Source organism: Poecilia reticulata, chromosome 14 (assembly GCF_904066995.2).
Source record: "Poecilia reticulata chromosome 14, P_reticulata-male-v2, whole genome shotgun sequence".
In the NCBI taxonomy this organism is placed as follows: domain Eukaryota; kingdom Metazoa; phylum Chordata; class Actinopteri; order Cyprinodontiformes; family Poeciliidae; genus Poecilia; species Poecilia reticulata.
This window is the reverse complement of record NC_088843.1, coordinates 16037695-16062456: the sequence shown is the minus strand read 5'-3', so window position 1 is coordinate 16062456 and position 24762 is coordinate 16037695. Positions and strand designations below refer to the sequence as shown.

The following is a 24762-nucleotide window of genomic DNA, read 5'->3' as shown; positions in this document are numbered from 1 at the left end:
ATATCTATATAGATTTTTATAAATAGATATATATTTATGTATATATCGATATCAATCTACACAGGTCCTTCTCAAAAAATTAGCATATTGTGATAAAGTTCATTATTTTCCATAATGTAATGATAAAAATTAAACTGTCATATTTTAGATTCATTGCACACCAACTGAAATATTTCAGGTCTTTTATTGTTTTAATACTGATGATTTTGGCATACAGCTCATGAAAACCCCAAATTCCCGTCTCAAAAAATGTGCATATTTCATCCAACCAATAAAAGAAAAGTGTTTTAATACCAAAAAATTCAACCTTCAAATAATTATGTTCAGTTATGCACTCAATACTTGGTCATGAATCCTTTTGCAGCCTTCAATGCAGCATGGAGGCAATCAGCCTGTGGCTCTGCTGAGGTGTTATGGAGCCCAGGATGCTTCGATAGGCCTTAAGCTCATCCAGAGTTTTGGGTCTTGCGTCTCTCAACTTTCTCTTCACAATATCCCACAGAATCTCTGTGGGGTTCAGGTCAGGAGAGTTGGCAGGACAATTGAGCACAGTAATACCATGGTCAGTAAACCAGTGGTTTTGGCACTGTGAGCAGGTGCCAGGTCGTGCTGAAAAATGAAATAATCTCCATAAAGCTTTTCAGCAGATGGAAGCATGAAGTGCTCCAAAACCTCCTGATAGCTGCTGCATTGACCTGCCCTTGATAAAACACAGTGGACCAACAACAGCAGCTGACATGGCTCCCCAGACCATCACTGACTGTGGGTACTGAACACTGGACTTCTGGCATTTTGGCATTTCCTTCTCCCCTGTCTTCCTCCAGACTCTGGCATCTTGATTTCTGAATGACATGCAAAATTTGCTTTCATCCGAAAAAAGTACTTTGTACCTTTGAGTAACAGACCAGTGCAGCTTGGAAAAATAATATATAATAATAATGAATAATAATAATAATTTTCCATTTAATTTAACCAAATCTGATGGGTTTTTTTTCTTCAAAATAGCTGAATTTTTGCATTTTTCCATTCAAATGCTTGGAAGCGAAGCCGATGAGGCATATATATATATATATATATAAGTTGAATTACTAACATTAAAATTAGTCATTTAATTTTAACGTTCATTCTTTGCTTTAATTCATTCTTTGCTTTGAAAATCCAACCCAGCTCGTTAAAAAATAACTCCGTTAAGTTAAATCAGCTCAAGCCTCGGCCCATATTTGACCCAGAACCGGGTCAGCAAATAATTGGTTCACTTTGAACCCCACCGGTTTTCAGAGTGTACTGTTGACTTGTTCATATAACATAAATAGCTCTTGGTTTCCAGGATGTTATCAGTGGATAGAGCGTCCAGATTTCAACTATGTGGAAAATGCAGATTATTAGTCAGGTTTACAGAACCAGTTATCTGTCCCAGACTGTGTGTGGTACTGGCTGTGCTTGGAGCTCCTTCGTGCTCTGCGTTTCTGTTTTTTACGTGTTTTACGTGAATTTTATTGGAAGAAGTCCCGTATTACTCACCAATTAGAGGACGTCGGATGTGGGAGTCTTGCTATTCTTGAGAAATAAAAGTGTCAGCGTTTTCCTTCACCGCTTATGCGGAGATAAAAAAAAAAAAGGGGGGGCGGGGAGGGAGGGTCTCTGCAGAGCTGTGAAAAACATATTAGCAACACATTTGGGAATTATGTCTTCCTTTATTCTTCTCTGTCTACTGCCTTTTGTGTCCCCCCCCCTCCCACCTCGCCTGGTTATGAATAATAAATGGAAAAAATACACTTTCAAGCTATTTTTACCCTCAACTGTTTTGATTTTCTAAAGAATGAATTTATTTCTAAAGCATCTACCAGAAGGTCAGCTTTAAAAACTTTTCAAATGACAGTGGAGATAAAAAATAAAAAAAAAGATCAATTGGAAACTCACACACAATGCTTCATGTGCGAACCTCATATCCACAACCACTGGATATATGTTCCTTTTAAAACACACGACTTTGTACTTCACATGAAATATATGTCACACGTTGCACAATCAGCCTCATAAAATGACTCAAAACAATAAGCTTTGATGTTACTGTGAGCTCAGTTTTTGCTCCTCTCCCTCCTCATGTCCACTGTTTTTTTGTTTTGTTTTTTTTTTATCTCAGTTGCTCTACATTGTGCTTTTTACACGCCCCAAAGGCAACAATGGCGGTAAACAGAACCAAATAGGCGACGTTTCATGTCTGAAGTGATCAAAAGTTCCCGTAAGTTTATATAGAAGCTGCTTCCTTTGTGGTGGAGCGATAAGGACGACCTGAGCGAGCCTCAGGTGACAATATCGAGCCGTATCGTCATCCTCAAACTTAATAAAGACGTGCAAAACCATTCAAATAAATCTTAGCTTACCTTTACATTAAATATTCTGAAAAATCCAGCTTTTTATTTTGATAAATTTGTCCAGTGGTAGGAGAAAAAAAATCCAAGATGGAACAAAAATTACCACATATGCAAATTTTTTTATAAGTAAAGCGCAGATTAAGCAGCATTTTAAGTTGCTTGGAGTTTCTGTAAACTACTACATATCACATGACGAGACCAGTTTCTGAACTGGACGAGGATCTGTATGTATCTTGAACTGTAACAGAAAGTAGAGCCGGGTCACAGGTTGCTATGGTTGTCTCTTTAGCAACCATTAGAGACGGACTTCTTTTTTTTTTTTTCTTTTTTTTGTCGTACCATCACAAATGTAAATATTTGAATTCTAGTAAACAGGGACTTGCACTGTCTGCTTTGGTGAGATGAGACTAACGGTCAAACTTTTCAGGAAACAAAAGCTGAACGTGTGGAAAAACCATCTCATGCTCAGTCTTTGGACCGGCCACAATGGCTCTTAAAGACTCTGACTAGACATTGTAAACAACTGAAATTTTATAACTAGATAATAAATAACAAATCCAGGTTTCAGAAATGTTTCAGTCACTTTTTAGACCTGTTTTCTTGTTATTAGAATGGAAACTCTGTGCAAATAACATCCAAAGTAAGAAAACAGCCGTCAGCCTTACTCTTAATATATTAAAACCTAAAAATAGGTATAAAAGTGGTTGCCCTTTAAAAGTTACACCAGATTTTCTGTGGTAGATTTTTTTTTCTTTCAAAAGGTCAGGTAATATTTGTGGGACTAAATCTGTTTCAAAGATTTCAAAGACATTGGTCTTTGAAATCTTCAGGTTTAGTAGTTTAACTCCATTTGTATTATTTATTTAACATCTACCAGGGTTAAGTACTACTAGTAGTAGACCTGGTTGGGAATGAAGGATGGAATTTGTTGGATTCTGGGATTGTCTGACATGTCTGATAAACCTCTGGGAAAGCCAGATTTTATTGATATCCAGCTCAGCACCAGAGTGCAGTCAGCCTTGAGGATTTGTTAGACTACATGGCACCATGAAACATAAAATAAAATAATTCTGGTGGCCACTGAGAATAAAGTGAGAATGAATCGTTGCTGGGTCTCTCTACTGCATAATGAATGGTGCAACACAAATCAGGACAAAAACGGTTTTCCGGTAGTCAGCCTTTTTTTCTTTGCTGTCTCAGTGACCAGGCTTAAATCCTATAGAAAACCTATCAGGTTAGCAACAGAACAGAGAGGACTCAAAGATCCCTCTCTGTTCTTCTTCTTCTTCTGTTCTTGTGTGATGCCGAATCATTCAAACTTTAAAGCAACAGTAGTTTCTGTTACGGTATATATTGCCCCAGAACGAATTACTTGATCGTCTTTCTGCTCTACCCACCCTTAGTAGGACTTTGAATTGAAATGAATTCATTTAAATTATGATTATGTTGCATCAACATTGTCTAAAGGAACTTTACAAGATAAACACGTCCAATTTTATGTACAGAAATTATTCCACAAACGGCTAAGCCTGAATTAAATCCTTTCTGACCCGTGTTGGGAACCAAATCATGATAGATGGATCCAGAAGTCAAACTTTTACTTTGAAACATTCCTAACAAATCTGTGGGGAAATGGCTGACGGACATAATGCAGGAAATTAGGACTGAACTCTCCATTAACCTCACATTCATTTCAGGCAGATGGCAGCATTATGGACTGTTTGGAAGAGCTTGTCACTCTGAACGTTTCTTTATTACAAACATGGATTTTTTTTTTAAGGCTTGAAAGAATAACTTAACATCCCATGACTTTCACTGGATTAAATAAACATATCTTGATTTTTTTTTTTTTAACCAACGGTTTTTTAAGATTTATTAGAGTTTTGTTATTTGAAGGGGAATCTGGGAATCATGCACTAAAAGAAATAACTAATAATAAAGTTAATGGATGTAAAATTCATGACTTTCTCAGTCTAAAGGACACTATGGAGATGTTCTCAATTATAAGATATTTGGTTGATATATGCAGCTGTTTTTCATTTTTACAGTCAGTTATTTTTACTGTACTTACAGTATTGCTGTGGCAACACAGCCTCTCTAAAGTCTATGGTTTTCCACTTCAAAACATTGGATATCTCTGTGTTTTGGAGTTCACTTCTTTCTACGCAATATTTTCCATCACTAATAAGACATGCATATTCTCATCATGCATGTTATGTCAATATTGAGATTTAAAGCACTTATTTAAATCTTTTTTTTTTCTAGGGTGAGCTAATATTGCAAGAAAAACATTTGAAAAAACAACTGGGATCAATCAATATTTTTAATTTATTGTGGATGTTTTCTAACCCACACAAGTCATAATTATATAGAAAACACGTCCAGATGAGTCTCATTTGTCAAATTAAAAGTACCTTTTGAAAATAACCTCTAAACAGGTATTCAACATATCAAGCCCACATGCCTGATTTCAAAATATTTTTTTATTTTTTATTGGTCTGATGTAATATTGTGTAATATTGTAACAATGTATACAGCGCTGAACATCTATTTTGAAATTATTGAGACAGTGTCAGGTTTATACAAGACTTGTTATTTTTATTACCTGTTAGTGGAAAATCATCATAATTGACAGAAATAAAGGTTTTCAAACATTCATCTGTGTAAATGTAAAATTCCGGTTCTCACTGCATGTCAAACCATCCATTGTTCTTCTGCACGCTTCTTTAAATAGGATGCATTTGCAACAATAATGTCTTGGATGCAATTTCTTTTCATAATCATCAATTGTCTATGCATATCTAATTGATTCTTGAACCCTCAGTTCACCGGTGGCAACTGATCTCTGATCACTGATCTAAATACGTCAGCAGAGGTGGAGGCGCCGTTTGACAAAGTAGCAAATATGCTAGCGCTTGGCGCCATCTCGTGTAAGTTGCACGCAACTGCAGCACAATACTAAAATGTGAATTTGAAGCGGGTGGTTTGTCTCATCCAATGATCAATGAACGGTTCGTTTAATATATTGGTGACAATTTTTAAAATCTGTAAAATCAGATATATTTTGCAGGCCTTGCTTTTTTTAGATATTAGTATAGAAGAAATAAAACCACTAATAAAACTAAGCAATATTTAACTAATGAGAACTAATAAGAATGAGCAAATACGCTCTAAAAACTAACTAAAACTACCTGAATTAGACAAACAAAAAGTCCCAACTAAATAAAACTAGACTGAAAAACCCAAAACTAACTAGGAAGACCCAGACTTTCCTCATCAAGCCTCCAACTCCCTTTAAAATCTAAAATATCAGAGATCCACGTTTAGTCTACTCTGGGTGGTTTTCTCCTCTGTCTTTGTACTGGCGCAGATATGATGGAGTGATGGCTTTTTTAAAGCGCCTCCACAGTGAAACCTTTTCTATCGGCTTATTCTCTTCTTCAGGGATGTTGTTCTGCTCAGCCTGGTCAATAGCTTCTTGGGTTTCTGATCCCTGAAAGGAGAGTGTTTATTTCAGCCACATCTCCAGAAAGTTGTACATTGGTTACTGTTTGAGGCTCAGAGACAGTTTCCACTGGTGACTTCCTACTTGACGATGTTTTAGATTGTAACTCTTCCTCTTCCTGGTTAGATTTCTCGGCTCGATTGGATTACTGTAAGTCACTTTATCTGGAAGTCAGTCAGTCGCTGCTCTAACGTCTGCAGCTGGTTCAGAATGCTGCTGCACGACTTTTGACAGGAACTCAAATGAGAGAGCATGTGACCCCTGTCCTGGCCTCACTTCACTGGCTGCCTGTATATTTTAGGATTAATTTTAAAATTATTATGTTTGTTTTTAAATCACTACATAATCTTGCCCCGGCTTACCTCTCTGAGCTTCTTTACCCCTACATACCCTATCGGTCTCTCAGGTCAGCAGATCAGTTGTTCTTGGAGGTACCGAGATCCAGAAGGAAGCTCAGAGGGGACAGGGCTTTCTCTGTCATGGGTCCTAAGTTTTGGAACGATTTGCCTTTGCAGGTCAGAGAGGCCCCTTCACTGTCCACTTTCAAAGTTCATCTTAAAACCCATCTATTTTACTTGGCTTTCAACTCCAGCAGGATCTAGTTTTAAATTGTATGTTTGTTTTTAAACTGTAAGTTTTTATTTTTTTATTGTTATGTTGTGTTTTAATGTACAGCACTTTGTATCAGCTGTGGTTGTTTTAAAGTGCTTTATAAATAAAGTTGGTATGGTTGTAGAGTCCATTTCTGCTTCCCTAAACTGTGTTTTTTCCTTTTGATCGCTCAGCATTTCAGAGGAAACTGCAAGTTGTGCCTCCTTTTTCTCAAAAACTGTCTTGAGGTTTCTCTGATTTTATTTCTAAAACAGTTTGTGGTGCCAGAGTCTTGGCTTCTCTGCCAGAGTTTTGAGTTTCATAAGTGTCCATTTTGGCTTGGTGTATGAGAGCTTCCAGTTCAGTGCTTTCATTGCTGCCGTTCTCCTTTTCTCATATTCAGATTTCCTAGACAGCTCTTTCTCCTCTTGCTGATCCTCATTTTGTTGTGTTTTCCAGAAGACAAGATCAGAGACCTTCTCCTCTTCAGTGGTCTGGTGTAGTTCAGAGATCACAGTTTCATCTGTATAAATATCATTTTTGAAGGTGGCTGTCTGATTCTCAGCCATTTCTGTCATGGAAACTTATTGCTGTTCAATGTTTTCTCCAGAAACCTCTTGATTATTGAAGGTTTCCAGCTCAGAAACAGCTTTCATCGTCCCTTTTTCCTTTTTTGGTTCAGATTTCTTAGAGGGCTCTTTCTCCACTTGCTGATCTTCATTTTGTTGTGTTTCAGAGTCTATTTCTTCCTCCGTCACCTGCTGCGGTTTAGAGGTCACTGTTTCATTTTTCAAGTTGACATTCTGATCCTTGACTATTTCCAAGATTGAATCTTGTTGTTGTGCAGACTTTTCTCCAGAAATGTTTTGATTATGGAGTGTTTCCAGCTCCGAGAAAGCTTCCATCGCCACCTTCTTTTTGTTCTTTCGCTTAGATTTCTTAGAAGGCTTTTTCTCCACCTACTGACCCACATTTTGTTGAGTCTCGGTCTGTGTTGAAAGTTTGATGGAACGGTTCTGACTGACTTCTGATGTCCTGAGCACCCGTCTCGGTCTGTGTTGAAACAGATTGGTAATGGACTGTTTTCAGCTTTGATGTTTCTGGTAAATCCATCTGTGTTTCAACAGAGACCATTTTCTTTTTGTGAAGATGGAGCTGTGCCAAACAATACTCATAATTCTTCTCCGCCAATGTTCTTCTCAATTTCCTCGGCAAAGGATGCCTTCATTCTCCATAAGTCCTGAAGAAGATGTTATATGTTGCTGAAGGTCGATAATCGCTCCAGGTTAGTAAGTTTGATTCCTGTAGCCTGCAGCTTCTGGTGTTTGACAGTGAGAGACATCAGGTACAATCTCTTCCTGGCCACTGTTTTTTTTTTTTTGCCACTGACCTCCATGAGGTGCTTTAACTATGCATGGAGTTTACACAGTCAATGATAATGTAGCCGGGGCATATTGTCCCGCCCGAATGTGTGCTGCTGCGCCCTCTTCCTCTTGCCCATGGAAGACGCTGTGGCGGAGCGCAGCTGGCTTGTTAGGGAGACAGGTAATCGGCATTTACATTTAAAAGCGGGTAGATCGCTGAGGAGATCAGATGCAGGCTGATGACTCGTACAGAGGTATGTTTAACATCGATCGTGAGGTGGGTTTAGAATTTATATCGGATTCCGCCACTGATGGTTATAGGAAACGCACTTGGTGACGTCGAGCGCCGTTTACTGGTTTCACTTTAGAGAAGGTAAGAACCGTTTCTTATGATTTTTCTGGCTGCTTAATGTTCTTGTCTAACCTGATTTCTTTTGTGTGTAGGTTGGCCTGCTACCGTTTCAGTTTTTGATTTGTTTCAATTTAATTTCTTTGTTTTACTTTTGTTACTTTAGATGGTTATTGTTGATTTAAAAGAATTTTCCTTGTTTTGCTTTTGTTTAGGGAAAGGGAGTTTCTATTGTAGCCTCTTGGCTTGTTTTAAACTGGGACCTATGCTGTCCCTGGGTCCTAAGCCGTTTTATTTAGATTGAGACTAATGGAAGGGGAGTTTCTTTTCTTTGTATTCACCAGGAATTGTTGTGAGTGTGCTTTTGTTGAGGAACACTGAGTGCATTTAGTTGTATTTGTGTTTTCTTTATTATTCCTCCCCCAAACAGTGTAATTTTAATTATTTTTCAGCTTTAAGGATCTCAGGACCAGCATAGACTCCTACTTTTAGAGTGGTCATTTGGTAAATAAAATAAAGTGACTATTTTTGCTCAACTTTGTGAATTCAATAAACTGTTTGTAATCTGCAGTAGTGCTTCTGTCCATTTTTACAAACTTATCTGTGTGATCTGGTAAAAAAGGTTTAGAGCGGTACTCAAGGTCACAATAACTTGGGTTGCTATTTGGTGTTGGTTCTTTTTTTTTTTTTTTTTTTTTTTTCTACAACCAATCCCTAGGTAAGCCCTTACGTAGCCATTGAGAAAGATAACTCTCAATATCGTTTCTCTGGAGGTGTGGACAGTGTTTACCCAGTGGCTAACGTTTGCCCATGATGTACGTAATGCGCCAGTTGGAGGGTATGAAGCTTACCGGAAATTGCCTTAGCTGTCAACAACCTTCCCCCACTTCAAAGAGAAAAGTGCAGAGCTGAACCAGCAATGGCAACGTGGCCAACCCGGGCTGAACGGCTTCACACTTCCTCTGATGCCATTGCTAAAACTACAGGCAGACGGATGCCATCGTTCACAACTTCTCTGTCGGTTTACTGATTGGCCCAGTTAGAATTCTACTGGAGAAATCCACTTCAATGGGGAAAAGCCCAGACCGAGCACAGAAGAGAGATTATAGAAGGAATTGTGTCGTAGACCAGTGTTTTTCAACCACTGTTCCGCGGTACACTAGTATGCCGTGAGTGATCGTCAGGTGTGCCGTGGAAATTATTCAATTTCACCTACGGTACCGTATTTTCCGGACTATAAGCTGCTACTTTTTTTCTAAGCTTTGAACCATGCGGGTTGTAAGCCCGATGTGGCTTTGCTGTGTATTTTTCTTCAACCACCAGGGGGCTCTCTAGCAGGAAGTGAATCTTTAGAAGTCAAAATTGTAAATCAAAAGAACGTGCTAATTTTCAACCACATGCTAACAGCAGGCACGATGGAGAAATGTTTTCAAACTCTTATTATGCAGCTTTTAAGTTGAGGGCTGTCGATCTGGCTCTACACGAGGGAATAGAGCCGCTGCATTTAAGCTCGGTGTGAACGAAACCATGGTTCGGCTTTGGAGACGGAGTGCTGCGTAATTAATATATGCAGCAGATTTATTAGTACGCCGCCCTCTGCTGGGTCCTTACTAGCGGCGTAATCATGTAATTTTCTTACCACTAGATGGCAGTAGGTACCGAGCATTTTACATTACAACAAGAGAATTAGTGATGCATGAATGTTACAGGTAGCGGTGAGAGCATCGTATCTAACAAGACTGTGACAACAGTGATGGAAAAGACAGAAGCTCAGCAGTAGTTGGGTTGGAAAGAACATGAGTCCATTTCCCACAACATATCTGTGTGAAATTGAGCTTCTCAAGCCTGGCTACTATAAAACCTAAAACCAGAGAGAGACTGAGAGTTGTTGAGGAAGAGCTTTGTCTTTCTTCAATTTCTGCCAGGAAATGAGATCTGTTTTCATGGGTAAAATATACAGATATTGTACATGCAACTCTTCAAATTGTAACGGTGAATTTGAAGTGAAATGTTTCCCAAATATTATTGCTTCTTTCAGAATAAGAATTATATTCTGCATTCCGGCTACAAGTGCTTGTGGATTAGTTTGTAAAACAGTTTGAAGTTTTCTACAACTTCTTTAAATTTAACACCAGTGTTGTAGTACTGTTCAGGGGTATTTTTGAAGTGGACATGTTAAGTGCAATTTGAAATAAATGTAAAAATACATTTTTGTGTTTGATTCCTATTCAAGAAACTTTAAGAATGACTAAATATGTAATATAGGCGGCTACAGAGTATCTTTGTTTACATTTTTGGTTGGTGTGCCTCGATTTTTTTTTCAATTAAAATAATGTACCTTGGCTCAAAAAAGGTTGAAAAACACTCGTAGACAATGGACAGGCTACAGGCAGACTGCCTTCATCCCCCATTGCTGGAGAATTCAGTTATTTATTTGCCCTTTGGGATCAACAAAGTATTTTTAAATCTAAATTCAAGCCAAAGGAGTCAAATATCAAGTGCTGATATTGCACTGTACTATATTTTTCAGTTTTAGTTTTGAACAAATATGTAACATACTACTTCCGTTTGCTTTTCTGAGTGTTATTGGAAAACAAAAACATGGAAATATGTTGTAACCTAATATTTTGTTTGGCAAAATTTTTTATTCATAAACAAAGAATGCTGAGATCATTTCCAATTTTTAAACTGTTTTTATCTGAATTCCAGTTATATTTGAAATGTATTGGATCATTTGAAGACCTGACTGAATTATTAATGGAATTGCCGTCAATCTATGTCAATCCTAACATATAAATCCCCTTGCTGCCATTTCAGTTATTGTTTCATTAATTTCATTATTATTGTCATAATATGTTATCATTTTTCTCCTTAGCAATCTGTATTTTCACTCTGAAATCTGCCTCTATTATGCCTTCTACAGAGTTCCACTGTTGTATTTGCCTTGTTTGTACTTACGTTGTTTAAATAAAGTAAAAAAAAAAAAAAAATTCCGTTTGCTTTTCGTTAGCATAATCAAACTAGAACTAAACACTAGAAATATATCGCCGTGTGATTTGAGTCAGTGTAATATTGGCAACAGTTTCTTTTTAACTACTGAAATAAATGAATCATTTATCACAATATAAACAGCTTTATTTAGCACATTAAAACAATTCCCTGAATCGCATCGGCGCTGATATTTCTGACAGAACGTGAAAGTAACAGGTCACGTGATTCTAGACCAGGTCACGTGATTCTAGACCAGGTCACGTGACTAAGGAACTAGGAAACTGTCAGTTGAGAAGTTCGTGTTGCCAACGGTGGTCTGACCTGTAAAGCTCGGGATGCTCCGTGTTTTATGGCTGTTCGCCGCCCTGGACGCGGTGCTGCTGCTGGACACAGGCATGCTGTTTCCGCGGGAGTCCTCCTCCAGAGAGCTGAAGGAGCTGAACGGGCTTTGGGCTTTCAGGGCTGACAGATCCCCTAACAGGAACCAGGGCTTCGAGAGCGCTTGGTACAAAAGTCGACTGGCAGAGGTGAGTGGGTTTACAGAAGCGAAGCAAGTCAAAGTGACCGTAATAAGGTGCAAGTATAAGTATAATGCACTGAAATACTTAGCATACCATAAACTAACTCTTATCAATCACGGCTTTTATTACAAATAGTGGTAAATGTTGCGCAAGTTTTGCATCCACGGCCATAAAATTTATGTAAAGCAAAACTGGTCCAAGTCTAGAACCCTTTGGAACACAAGAACTGTATTGGTATTTATACCAAAGATGTCATACACATAAAGAAACTGGAATCTGTCAAATACATGACGGTAAAAAGAATAATTTTTAAAAAGCCTTTATTCGCAATAATATGCTTAAAGGTGGGGCACTCAAGTCAATATTGAAAATATATTTGTGGATAACTATTGCATTTAAAGCAATACCATTCATACATCCCACAAGCTTGGAAATTAAAGGAGACATGGAAATAAATGAGTGAAAACCCGCAGTAACTCGATGACCACTGCAGAGTTTAACCATGCAACAGTTCAGTTAACCCTGCTACCTTCCGGTCTCCACGCATGAGCCTGACGTTTAGGGTCAGGCTTCCTGAACGTAAAGGTCGGTGGCTATAAGTCATATCAGAAGGGGGTTGCAAAAGACAAAACAAATGAAGGAAAAGATAAATGAAGGTCGTTGGTCTGCCCTGATCAGACAGGCTCCAAGACCTCCTGGCCAAGCTCTGACAAACATTCCTGACCAGGTCACCACTACCCCTTTACCCTCTCACCTTTCAGTCAGTGGGATGGAGGTGCCACTGGTTACAAATGCTAAAAACTTTTCAGATTTTGAGGACTGCCCCTTGGTTTCCACTTTTAAAGTTTTAAAGGTGCACAAAAGAGTAAGCATTTCACTTTTTAAAGTTGAAACTTTGATGGTTCCCGTGTGAGAAATGTGGTTGTAGCAGCTCCCCAGCACTTGAATTAATTTGCGCGGTCTCGAGGGGTGATTTTCAAGATTTGTTTATTTTCTTTGATGATCATAGGTCAACTCAATCATCTTGATTACTTCAGTCACCGTGAAAACTAAACAGATATGCAAATATCTGTTTAGCCTGCCCTCATTTAGCTACGGCAGCCCGTGAGGTACATAACGCACAAAAACTTTACAAAGTGCAAATACAGTTGAAACAAAATACAAACCACCAGGGCTCATCAAAACAGACAAATATTATCAAACAATCTGCAGCATCCTTTATATAATTTACAATAAATAGTCTACAAATTTGAATGATTTAAGCAACTTAATTTAAATGGTTCACCATCCATTACAGTGGTCCATTTTTACTCATGGAGTAAAAATAGCTTTTTGGGAAATACAGGAAGCTGTTCTGTTATGTTTATAGGATTGTTGCAGTTATGCATAGTGTTGAAGGCTATACTGATCAATGACATGCTTAATCGGATCATTTCAAATGATCATGGCTCACAACCCTAAAAACACCAGGTGTCAGATTGTGGTTTTCTTGACTTATCGTTTATTCCACAAAGTCCAGTGAATCACAGATTCCAAGCAGTTTGACTCGCCCAATTCACTAGAGGTGAAATTATTTAACAATGGGACCAAAATGATTTGAATCCATTTTTGGTTGGTGCAAATGTGCTTTTTAGAAATCCACTAAAAGCAACATGTATGTTGTTCCAGACCGGCCCTGTGATCGACATGCCGGTTCCTGCCAGCTACAACGACATCACTCAAGACCCCACACTGAGGGATTTCATTGGCTGGGTGTGGTACGAGCGCGAGGTGACGGTGCCCACCCGCTGGATCACCGATGACGGCCTGCGAGTGGTCCTCAGAGTGGGGAGCGCTCACTATTACTCTGTAGTGGTGAGTCTTTCTCAGCAACAGAGATCCAGGGACCTTGAAAACCAGGAGCAATGAATTTGTATTGGATGTTTTTAGATCAGTGTTTAACTAGCTGCTTTATATCCACCAGTGGGTGAATGGTGTGAAGGTGACTGAACACGAAGGTGGGCATCTGCCGTTTGAGGCAGAAATAGGCACCTTACTCCGTAAAGACCCAACCATGCCCTGCAGGATCACCATCGCTGTGAACAACACTCTGGATCTACACACACTCCCTCCAGGCACCATCCTGTACATGACTGACCGTACGAGGTAAACTCCTCTGTTAACCTCTCGTCTCTGCAATAATCTTTCACATTCAAACACTTGGTTTACACCAAACTTCTGCTTCCCTTATGAGTCACCTTGAATGGTTTTGCTAATAAGACTCTTTGATTCACAGGTATCCTGCTGGGTTCTTTGTTCAAAACACAAATTTTGATTTCTTCAACTATGCCGGGATACACCGTCCTGTCCTGTTGTATACCACTCCTAAAGCCTACGTGGATGACATCACCGTTGTTACAGATTTCTTGGACGACACAGGTAAGCCAACGGTCAAGAGTCTCTGGATTCACTCTCACCAGCCTTTTTTTTTAGTCCACATTTATCAAAGTCTAGTTCGTTTGCCTTGAAAGTCTGGTTTATTTGGGGAGATAGGAATGTGCAAACTCTGTCCTCCTTTAAAATCTAGATCTTGGTTTGGTTGAAGTGAACTCTGGTGCAATTTGAATGCATATTTGAATACCATTCAGACCAGTGGCCACTCCAAAAGCAGGAAGCGAACTACAGAGCAGGGTTTTCTGGATAAATGCAACCAAAGCAAACATAAAAATGGTCTCTTGCCAAAGACGGAAAGACCAGGATTTTCACGCTGCAAAAACACAAAATCTTACCAAGTATTTATGGTCTAGTTTCTAGTGCAGGTATCGTAATACACTTGAAATAAAACAAAACTGGCTTGCAGGTAACTTTTCAGCAAGAGATTGAAGCGTAAATAAATAAATCCTTAACATATATATTTTTTTATTTTTAAAGTACTAGTTGCACTGGTAAAGTGTTTGACTTATAACATGACATTTTTCCCATGTTAGAAGTAATAAATAAAAAAGTCTATTTGCAGAACTAGTTCTTTTTTTTATCAATAACAAGCAGTTAATGACTTAAAACAAGCTCCTGTTTCTTGGTAAACACATGCAAGCTCGTTTTGTCTTCAAGTTCCAGATATTTGCACTAGAACAAACTAAAACAAATAAATATAACAATAGAAACTATAACAAAAATACTTGGTAAGATTTTGTTTTTGCAGTGTGCAACCACTAAAATCTTGCCACTTCATGCTTCTTTCTCAAGAAGGAAGTTGCGCTCTGTGTCATTTTCAGAGATTTTCATGTGGTTTCCTTGGTGGTTCTTGGTGCAGCGCCACCTGGTGAGGCCAGAGCTGGTTTTTCACAGCTGAGGTTCTTTTGACGCAGTCAGTGCAGTGTGAAAACAAACTGCAGCAGCTGAAAATGTAGCAAATATTGCAATTTTGGTCCCCAATCGAACCGAGTCTACTTCACATGTGATGATGTGGATATTATGAACATCAAATGACAGGGAGCTGTAATAAAAGCAACAAGCTCATGATGTTTGTGGCGTTTCCTCTGGACTCCAGGGTTGGTCCGGTACGGTGTGTCAGTCAAAGGAACGACCTCCGCTGCGATGAAGGTGACTTTAATGGACAACGGAGGCCACTGCGTTGTTTCCTCCAATCAGGCTTCTGGAGTGCTCAAAGTGCCAAATGTCAACCTGTGGTGGCCGTACTTGATGCACGAGAACCCGGGTTATCTTTACTCGTTGGAGGTGAGTCATCCTAGAATCTAAATTATTTACTTTCAGATGTGGATCACATGAAGGATGCAACCAAGGAAGTGAAAGCAAATTAGTAAAGCATCCGTTTTTTTAAAACCGGTTATTGCAATGAACGGCATCTGAGTTTAATGCATTTTCCACAGTGTTTCCTTCTGAAATGATTAAGGGCCTACATGCTTTAAGGTTATTTTAAAGCCAGTTTTGGTCCACATGTATACATTAACATCAAAATGTAAGTCAAGGAAGCGCTGTGGACCACTCTGCTCCTTTTTATAAATTAAAATGAAAGATTTTCTTAAAATAAAATCTACAGATTTAAATTTTTTAACATTGCTTTATAAGATAATGGCAACAATCTCTGGATCACTGTCCTGTCCAGGTTCGCCTGAAGGCTACTGATGAGAGCTCAACGTCTGAGGATGTTTACACGCTACCGGTTGGCATCCGCACAGTTAACGTCAGCAGCACCCAGTTCTTCATCAACAACAAGCCTTTCTATTTCCATGGGGTCAATAAGCATGAAGATGCCGACGTAAGTACCAGAGAGAAGCTGAATACAGACCGAGGACTCATTCTTAGTTGGTGTTGGAGAACATTAATGATCTTGATGTGGCCCAAAATAAAAGTGACACCCCTGTCCAAACTGAACATCTCATAAACCCGTAGTACTCGACCTATTTCCTCTGCGGTCACTGTCTTTCGTGTCGTAGCTGTTTCTCTGCTGCAGCACATCTGATTTTAATGATTGCTTTACCTCCTAAGCATGCCATCAGCTTCTATTCATCTGTTTGTTGAACTGGGTGAGGTGAGCACTGGGCACCGGGGTTGAGAACCGTTGCCTTAGAGCTCCGTTCAGACAGTTGTGGTTGTAACATTACAGAACATCAAACGTTTACCTTGCTACATTCTCATGGTTGGGGAATGTCGGATCAAATCGTTTTGAGCCGGTCCTGCCTTGTGTTGTAGATCCGAGGGAAAGGTTTGGACTGGCCCCTAATCGTCAAGGACTTTAACCTGATGAAGTGGTTGGGGGCCAACTCGTTCCGCACTAGCCACTACCCCTACGCTGAGGAGATTCTGCAGATGTGTGACCGCCATGGCATCGTGGTGATTGATGAGAGCCCAGGGGTCGGCATTAAAGACATGTAAGACCTGACAGATTGACATTTCATCCACTCTAAAGCCGGCTGGTTGGTTTTTAGCTGCTTGTTTAACGTGTGGGGCCTCCACTGTCCTTAGTTGGGTAGAAGCCTAAATGAACAGCTGATGTAATTCTGTAGAAAATATTTATTGTTGTTCACAGATTTTGTGCTTCTGATTTTAACTTCAACTGCTTCAGCTAGCTAAAATAACTAACTTTGTAGAAATGTCTGGTTTAGATGTCTGTTGCTTTAAAATGATCATGATTGATTTCTTCCATTGTGGATATATCAACCAGAACTCTGTCATGTTTTTTGTTTTTTTTATCTTCACAAAATGTGTTTAATCTGACATTCAAGGTTTTTATTTATTTTTTCTTGGTGTACAAAAGGGAGAGGAAAACATTTGAATTGCACACTTTAGCAAAGGTTTAGAAAAATGACCTTCTTTTATGGAAACACCATAAATGCAATATTTAATTTTTTTCTTTTGACCTTAGTGGACTTTTGATAGTTTTGCAGATATTTGTAATGGAAGCGCTGCCACTGTGATGCCTCAAATTTTGCTCCTATGCTTTCCCACCACAGTCGCAGTTTTGGAAACGCCTCCCTGACCCACCACCTCGCTGTTATGGATGAGCTGGTACGGCGGGACAAGAACCATCCCTCCGTGGTCATGTGGTCTGTGGCCAATGAGCCCGCTGCAGAGATGCCCCCTGCTGAGAACTACTTCAAGTAAGTTATTGTGGTGTTATGGTTTCGTTTCACTCTAAACTTTCACTTCAGTTTATTCCCTCGATTTTTACAAGTTTCAAATTAATTCATTTATTCTCTTATATCTCTTACTCTACACAAGTGAAAATGAACAGTAATTACAAAATATGTGTTCATGGCCATATACATTCAATTAACAGTGTAAGTTGCAGATAATATATAATTAAAAATGCACTGAAAGAGGGCAAAATGTATTCCAAAGGGCAGATGGGTAAGTGAGGGCAACAGTGGCAACAGTGGGTCTTTGGTTTGTAGAGAATATTTAACATTCCCAGAAATAAAAATGTAAATATTGCTTCATCCATTTTTTTGTGTGTTTTTTTTAGTCATTTCCTTTTTGGTTGCACTACTTCATAGCTCCTTGTGGAGGCGCTAAGTGCATCAGTTAAAGAAACTTGTCTGGAAGGTGTAAACCAGAAAAGGAGTTGATGGGGAAATTTGATTGAAACATTTACTGATGCCACGTTTTCTAACACTGTGGTTTGTTAACTTCTTGATGAACACAGAAGTCCCTGAGTTTGTCAAGAAGTATGAAATGCATGAAAAACGAAGCAGACTTTGGGATGCATTAGTTTAGCCTCGACTAGTGGAGAACTGTCGGTTTGGCCTTGAGCAGTAATCTAAGGAATCCTGTCAGGCTGGTTACGAAGCCGCCGCCAACAGCTGGAGCTCAGGGCTCGCCTGAGACCACAGAGACCCACCCATCCAATCACTGCACCCATCAGAGGAACTGTGATGTAGTTAAGAACAAAATAGTCTCACGCTTCTACTGGCACAGGCATGCATGGTTACTGTAAAGTTTAAAGCTGACTTTAGCAGATTTTTTTTTTTTTTTCTCTCGGTGTGATGATGTAATCATCCATCTGCGATGTGGATCAATCCTGTGACAACTCGCTTGCAAAATGGCTCACTGCAGTTTTTTTTGTTGTTTTTTGTTTTCCCCCTTGCAGGACGCTGATAAAACACACCAAAGCTCTGGACCCTACCCGACCTGTGACCTACATCACAGACAGTAACTTCTCACGGGACAAAGGAGTGAGTCTGTCTTCATCTCACTACTGGCAGTATAAAAAAAAAGTTAATACCCTCTGTTTATGTGAAGTCTGGCAACTTTCAATGCAAAAAGACAAAAAGACAAAATCTTTTTGCTTGTATACCTGCTGAAAAGTTACTTGCAAGTTAGTTCTGTCTTATTTCAAGAATAAATATGTTTGCACTAGAAATGAGACCAAAGTTAACCTACCATCTGTAAATATTTGGATTTTTAACAGCCTTCAGTTCAATAAGAAACACAATTTTTGGTTATTATAAATTTATCAGTCACATGATCAACTAAAATGATCACTGGCAGTTTTGCTTGTTGTCCCTATGAGCTGATTTTTAAGGGCAATTTTGTTTAGTCTCATAATTAATTACATTTGTCATTTTTTTTATTTTTATCTACATTTGAAATATCTTCCAGTTCCTGCACTAGGTGTTCTTTACACAATTAAAGTTGATCTTAGAGAGGACACACTTGCATTATGCAATTATCAGGTGAACAAGGTCTCAAAACGACGAGATTATCGTTTATCTCAATTTCTGGGACAATTTATCATCCAGCAAAGTTTATAATTGTGATATTAGATTAGTCACCCTTAGTGCCGTTATTCCAGAACAATCAGTGATTGTATTCTATGGACGTACGTAGAAGAATATCTACTTTTAATTTAAGAATCCTGACCGTGTGTGAGGTTGTATTATTTTTGTATTTATTAAACATTCATTTGCTCCGCCTCCAGGCTCCCTTTGTGGACGTCATCTGTGTGAACAGCTACTTCTCCTGGTACCACGACCCCGGCCACGTGGAGGTCATCCCTCTCCAGCTCAACACTCAGTTTGAGGACTGGTACGGGAAGTACAAGAAGCCCATCATCCAGAGCGAGTACGGAGCCGATGTCGTGCCAGGGCTTCATAATGTGAGCAGCTACACCCGCAGGGCATTTCTGGCCTTTTTATTGATGCATTTTAATACTTTTACAGAAGTTTTAGTCTTTTTTTCCCTGACTGCAACCCTATTAAAAATAATGTGGGATTCTTAAAGGCTTCAATGCTTGAAAACCAACACGTTTAAACATATTTGGATCCTGAGGATTAGAAACTTTTTCCAGATTTTTTGTTTCAGAGTTTTTTATTTTAAATTGGGCACTAACTAATTTGATCTGAAAAACAAGTGTAAGCAAATAATTAAAAGCCCAAACGTATTATGTCATTCCTACCCATTAAATATGTAATCTTTCGTATTTTTGTTTGAGAGGTCTGCTAAGGAGTTGACCTTTTTTTTTCCATCACCATAGCAACAAGCCATTTGATATTTGAATCATATTTCTGTTCAGGACCCCCCGGTGATGTTTACTGAGGAGTATCAGAAAGTGGTCCTGCAGCAGTACCACAGCGTGTTCGACCAGAAGAGGAAGAAGTACGTCATCGGCGAGCTCATCTGGAACTTCGCTGACTTCATGACTACACAAGGTGAACCAGAATTTAGCTAAATATAATTTCTTTTAAAACTTTCTCTCCTTGTCTGCCTGCCATGTGTGGCTATTATTTATATTAGGAGCAAAGGGAACATTGTGCAAGAGCAGCTGCTGTAAAACAAGGTTTGTTTGTACTTCCTAGTGAATGTACTTTAGTTTGAAGAGTCTCCAACATTCTTCATTTCTAAATTCATCTTGTTCTTGGATGGATGAGTCTTGACGGTTTAGAGCGTTTTTTTTTTTTTTTTCTGTCCAGCCTCTTCCTTTTGTCTGCTTGATTGAAGTGCAGACGCATCTCGTTACGACGTAAACAACCGTTTAAATTTTTGGTTCTTCCTCGGATTTCACCAACACTGAAAGTAGCTAACTTTGAGTCTTCACTCAATGACATCCACACCGAAGAGTGTTGCTGTTAACATTACATTGTAGTTGGAGGGTGATCTGAAGAGTTTTGTTCAGATGAGTTCAAGGTGCATCTCCAATATTTTTAAATTCATCGTTTTAAAACTGAAAATTTAATTTCTTCAAATGAGGATCTGGGCTTGTAGCCTTGATACAGAGACTATAGTTAAAGTTTTTATGCCTGCTTTTTTTCTTCATACACACGAATGCCAATATTTTTATTAAAGTCTTCTCCAATATTTCTGTTGATCTTTGTGTTCGCAGGGATCATGCGTGTGGTGGGGAACAAGAAGGGGATCTTTACTCGGCAAAGGCAACCCAAAGCTGCTGCATTCATCCTCAAGGAGAGATACTGGAGACTGGCAAATGAAACTGGCACCCTGCCCCTCTGGACCAAGTACCCCTGCCCACTGTGAGTGACCAACGCAAGCGTTTAGCCCCGCAGGACAGCTGGAGCCGCACGGAAAATCATGTCTGATCAAATTGACATCAAGTTCTGCTTCTAATTAAATTATCCTTCTTGTGTTTTTCCACCAGCGTCTCTGTGATTGTATAAACTGCTATATTTCTAAATATCTTTATTTAGTTTTCTTTAAAGAAAATAAAACAAGAACGGGAACAAAGAAATGCCAGATACAACAATAAGAAACAGTTTCAGTTCCCCTTATTAGCTGCTGGGATCTACCACTAAGGAGACTTACAGGCAGGAAATACGAGGGAGGAAAATATACGGCAACAGTAATCACAAAAACATAGGAAAGCCTTAAAACCTGCTTTAAATAAGGTTCCTGGATTTGATTTGAACATTTCCAGAGGAGAGTGGAACAGGCAAAGCTGCCTTCATGTTCAAGTCCAAAGACATTGAAGACACTGGATAGATCCCCCAACATGCTCAGCCTGTAGCGCTGTGTTTTCACACACATCCAGAAAAAATGAATGTCTGTGACTTGATGCAATCTTTTTATTGCAACTAGGATCAATGGCACTGACTTTGAATCTGAGTGATTTGACTGAATGGACGTTTCTCTTTCCATAAAGTGCCTGGTGGTTATATTTGGTGCTGTATTAAAAAAAACATAATTGTCAGCTTCACGCTTGCAGTCACAGCTTGGGTTTTGTAATATGCAAGCGACGCAGGATTTTTATATAGAGTAGAGTTGGCTCAATTACAGACGGAAGTAGTCATGGCGTCGGTCCAGATTTACCCCAGTGAGTCATCAGGGCTGATGTCATAAGATCTCTCTCAAAGTTCAGTGCTTTGTACATGATTGGGTAAAAGTTGAGACTTTAAACAGAAATTAAGCATTTTCTGTATGTAATTGGGGCTGTACGATTAATAATTTATTTTCTCTACCCAAGCACAATTGTTGCCAGAGTTGTTGAGCTGTCTGTCAAATATATCAGCTGGAGATCATTTTAGCTTTATAGCGCTGAGATCAAACCTTCTGTATGTAAAACAGGTGGGACCATTAAACTGTCTTCAGCATAAAGAAACGATAACTAACTGGCTCTCCACAACTGATGCAAATGACTGACTTTGTAAACTTTTGTTTTCCGAAGATTGAGTAAACCAGAACAAAAGGTTGACAAAACTTTAGAAAATTCCTTTAAATCCATCAGAAGCTGCCGCTCTGAAAGCATTTAGGCGCCTTTTAAGCATCTCATCTAATGAGCTTCTGAAAAGAGTGTGTTCACTAATATTACATTTTGTAGCTCATTTTAGCTAATATAAACTAGGAACAAAAACAAGAATTTTTTTATAGGATGGAGGGGATCAAGAAATTAATCTGAAATGAAATGAACGTTAAAACACCTGGCATATTTGGTCTAGAGTTCTTCATGGTATTATCACCCGACTCAAACCGTGTTTGCTTTGCAAATCTAAGAAAATGATGTCATGTAGCAACGTATTTGGAGAAGCACAGTTGCCTAAGCAAATCAAGGCTGAGTTTAGGCATGTTGCTTTGAGTCATGCAGACTAAATTCAATGGGTCTGAATTGCTCCTTTTAGTTACACTTTTTTAGGATCAAAGAAAAATATCTTCAGCTTTGTTGTTCTTTCTGTTCCATTTGTACTAAAACCTTCTTCAAATTGAGGTTCAGTTGTGTGTTTTTTTTTTCCTGCATCAACCATAGATCAGTTTCATGATCTGACTGTAGCTTTGCTTATTTTCCATCCATCTGTATTCAGGGAATAAACTATTAGATCATTTTCCATTAATATTTTTCTAGTTAGTTTTATTGCTGGACAAATGAATTATTGGTTCCTCTTTGGGTATTCTGATGTGTAAAGATAATAAAAGGTGGGACAGAGTTTCTGTTGGAATATGCCAGTCTGACTTTATACAAACAATAATGTCATGTTACTGTGTAAGGGAAAATCTGAATGTTACGTTTGATTTCAATAAATTGAGTCATTTTATGTCTGAATCACTGCAATAAAGACGTTATAATGACACTACATTTATCCCTCAGGTTCTGTCATTCGTTTTTTTTCTACATCTAAAATGCTAAAGTCTGGCTAAATGTTTGTATGATGCTTAAAGGGTTAATAAGAGTGACGTGACTATTGTTGGTGGCGTGATCACAGTTATTATCTACCCTCATCTGATCTCTGACCTTTGTGTTAAAAGTTCCACCAACGCCGGGCAAATATTATTCCTTTCTAAACTTTGACAGCAGCCATTTAAGCTCACACATGTTCTTTATGGGTTTTGCTTTAGAAACCATTTCCAAATCATTCAGAGTAACTTTTTATGTTTCCCCTCAAGTCCACAGTAATGTGGTGACGCAGGGGTTAAGCACAGTCCACATACGGTGGCCTCAGACCCCAACGTGGCTGTCGCAGGTATGATTCCCGGCTTGGCGACCTTTGCTGCATGTCTTCCCCCTCTCTCATTACCCACCTTCCTGTCAACTATCAAATAAAGGCCACTAGAGCCAATAAAACCTTTATTTAAAAAAAGTCCACAGTAATGTAATGTTTCACACAGCTAAAGTTTTGCTACATTGCATCAAACAGGGGAAACATGTTTCCTTCACAAGCCCAACACCACCCTGAAACGAATGTTAAATGTTTCCAAAGTTGAATTAAAAATAGAAGAAATGAACATAATCTCAAGTTAGAAGACGGTCATGTCAACAACCTGGTTAAAATAGTATCATCAATCTTAGATATATATATTTTTTGAAAATGACAATTTTTCCAAGGAAATGTCAAACTCAAGGCTTAACATATTACAAGGCATGGCCAAATTAAGCAGGTTTCTCTCAAAGTTTTATTTTTTTAGTGGTGAAAGACAGATGTAATATAAATAACATTTCAGTTATTTATATTAGAGTTGACTAACATTTCTAAATAAGTGAATAAAAAATTATGGTAGAATAATGCAGATCAACCAGCAACATGGTAAAAGTTTAAAACATTTGAAATGTTCCGTATGTTCCTCCTTTGCCAAGTTTTTTTGTTTGTTTTTTTTTTATGCTAGAGAACATATTTGTTTTTCTCGCCTTCAGAATACAATAGTGTGACACCTTCTCCATCTTTTACTACAAACTGCTGGTCAGATGGCTGAAATGTGATGTGGATAACACATTTTACTCATGACAGAGGCATCCTCATTGGTGAGCCAGGGGGGGTCATGGCCCAATTTTGAAAAATGTTTTTCAAACATTTGAAATAATGTTTGAAAAACATTAAATACTTAAAATGGAGATTTTTCCAAATTTGTGGACTTGAAATGTCTCTTCAAAATGTAAAAAAAATATCTTCAAATGATCATGGTCAGGGAATTGGGCAGGTTTGCCCCCACCAAATATTAACGGCATATTTGGTAACCAGCTGATTGTAGGTTGGGTTTCACAGCAGGTAGCCTGACTAGTTAGGCAGCTAATATTCTGCGCAAGAGGCACATTTACTTAAAGCGTGACATCATTCTACATCAAGTCCATTATTGAATGTTATAGAATTACAAAAGTATAAAACCATATGTTGCCAACTGTAGGAATAATTGTTGCTCTGTTTTTAAATAAAGTTTTTGTTTATAATATACTGATAAATTACGTTGCCAACACTGCCATTTAGTTAGACTAAAAATGACACTTTCAGAGGGAATGTTTTAATGGTAGATCATTTCAACACAACAGGTTCAAATTAGCTCCACTTTATATTTTAGGATATATGAATTTGATTTTTTTTCTCCGCGCATTTCTACCATTAGTGTAACACTTTTCCATGTAAGAAAATACAACATTTTAAAACTTATGTGGCAATACAGAAGCAAACCCAGTAAGTTTTCCTCCACAAAGAATTTTAATAAACAATTTTCACTGACACATGAATTCCAAGCCCTCCAGCCCCTCAACTTTAGTTTTTTTTTTTTTTTTATAGTTTTTTTTATATACTAAAATAACTCAATGTTAACAGTCTATACAGCTAAAGGGCAAAATTAATCAAAGAAAAATTACAATCTCATTTGAACAGTGTACTGTATTGAAACAAACCATTCT

The 24762-nt window shown here is 38.5% G+C and overlaps 1 protein-coding gene and 1 long non-coding RNA gene across 2 annotated transcripts; both read left to right on the top strand.

Annotated features, from left to right (window-relative positions):
• The first annotated feature begins 1761 nt into the window (after positions 1-1761).
• On the top strand, positions 1762-8754 carry LOC145554782 (uncharacterized). The gene is made up of 2 exons (XR_014090778.1): positions 1762-8208; positions 8280-8754. It is a non-coding gene; the product is annotated as an uncharacterized LOC145554782 (long non-coding RNA).
• Positions 8755-11429: 2675 nt separating this feature from the next.
• Positions 11430-22716, top strand: gusb (glucuronidase, beta). Its single transcript, XM_008428106.3, has 12 exons — positions 11430-11702; positions 13365-13550; positions 13660-13841; positions 13972-14114; positions 15226-15413; positions 15802-15954; positions 16389-16567; positions 17150-17296; positions 18286-18370; positions 19117-19293; positions 19711-19846; positions 20518-22716. The coding sequence occupies exons 1-12, from the start codon at positions 11511-11513 to the stop codon at positions 20667-20669; spliced, it is 1920 nt and encodes a 639-aa protein (XP_008426328.1). The 5' UTR covers positions 11430-11510; the 3' UTR covers positions 20670-22716.
• The last annotated feature ends 2046 nt before the right edge of the window (positions 22717-24762 follow it).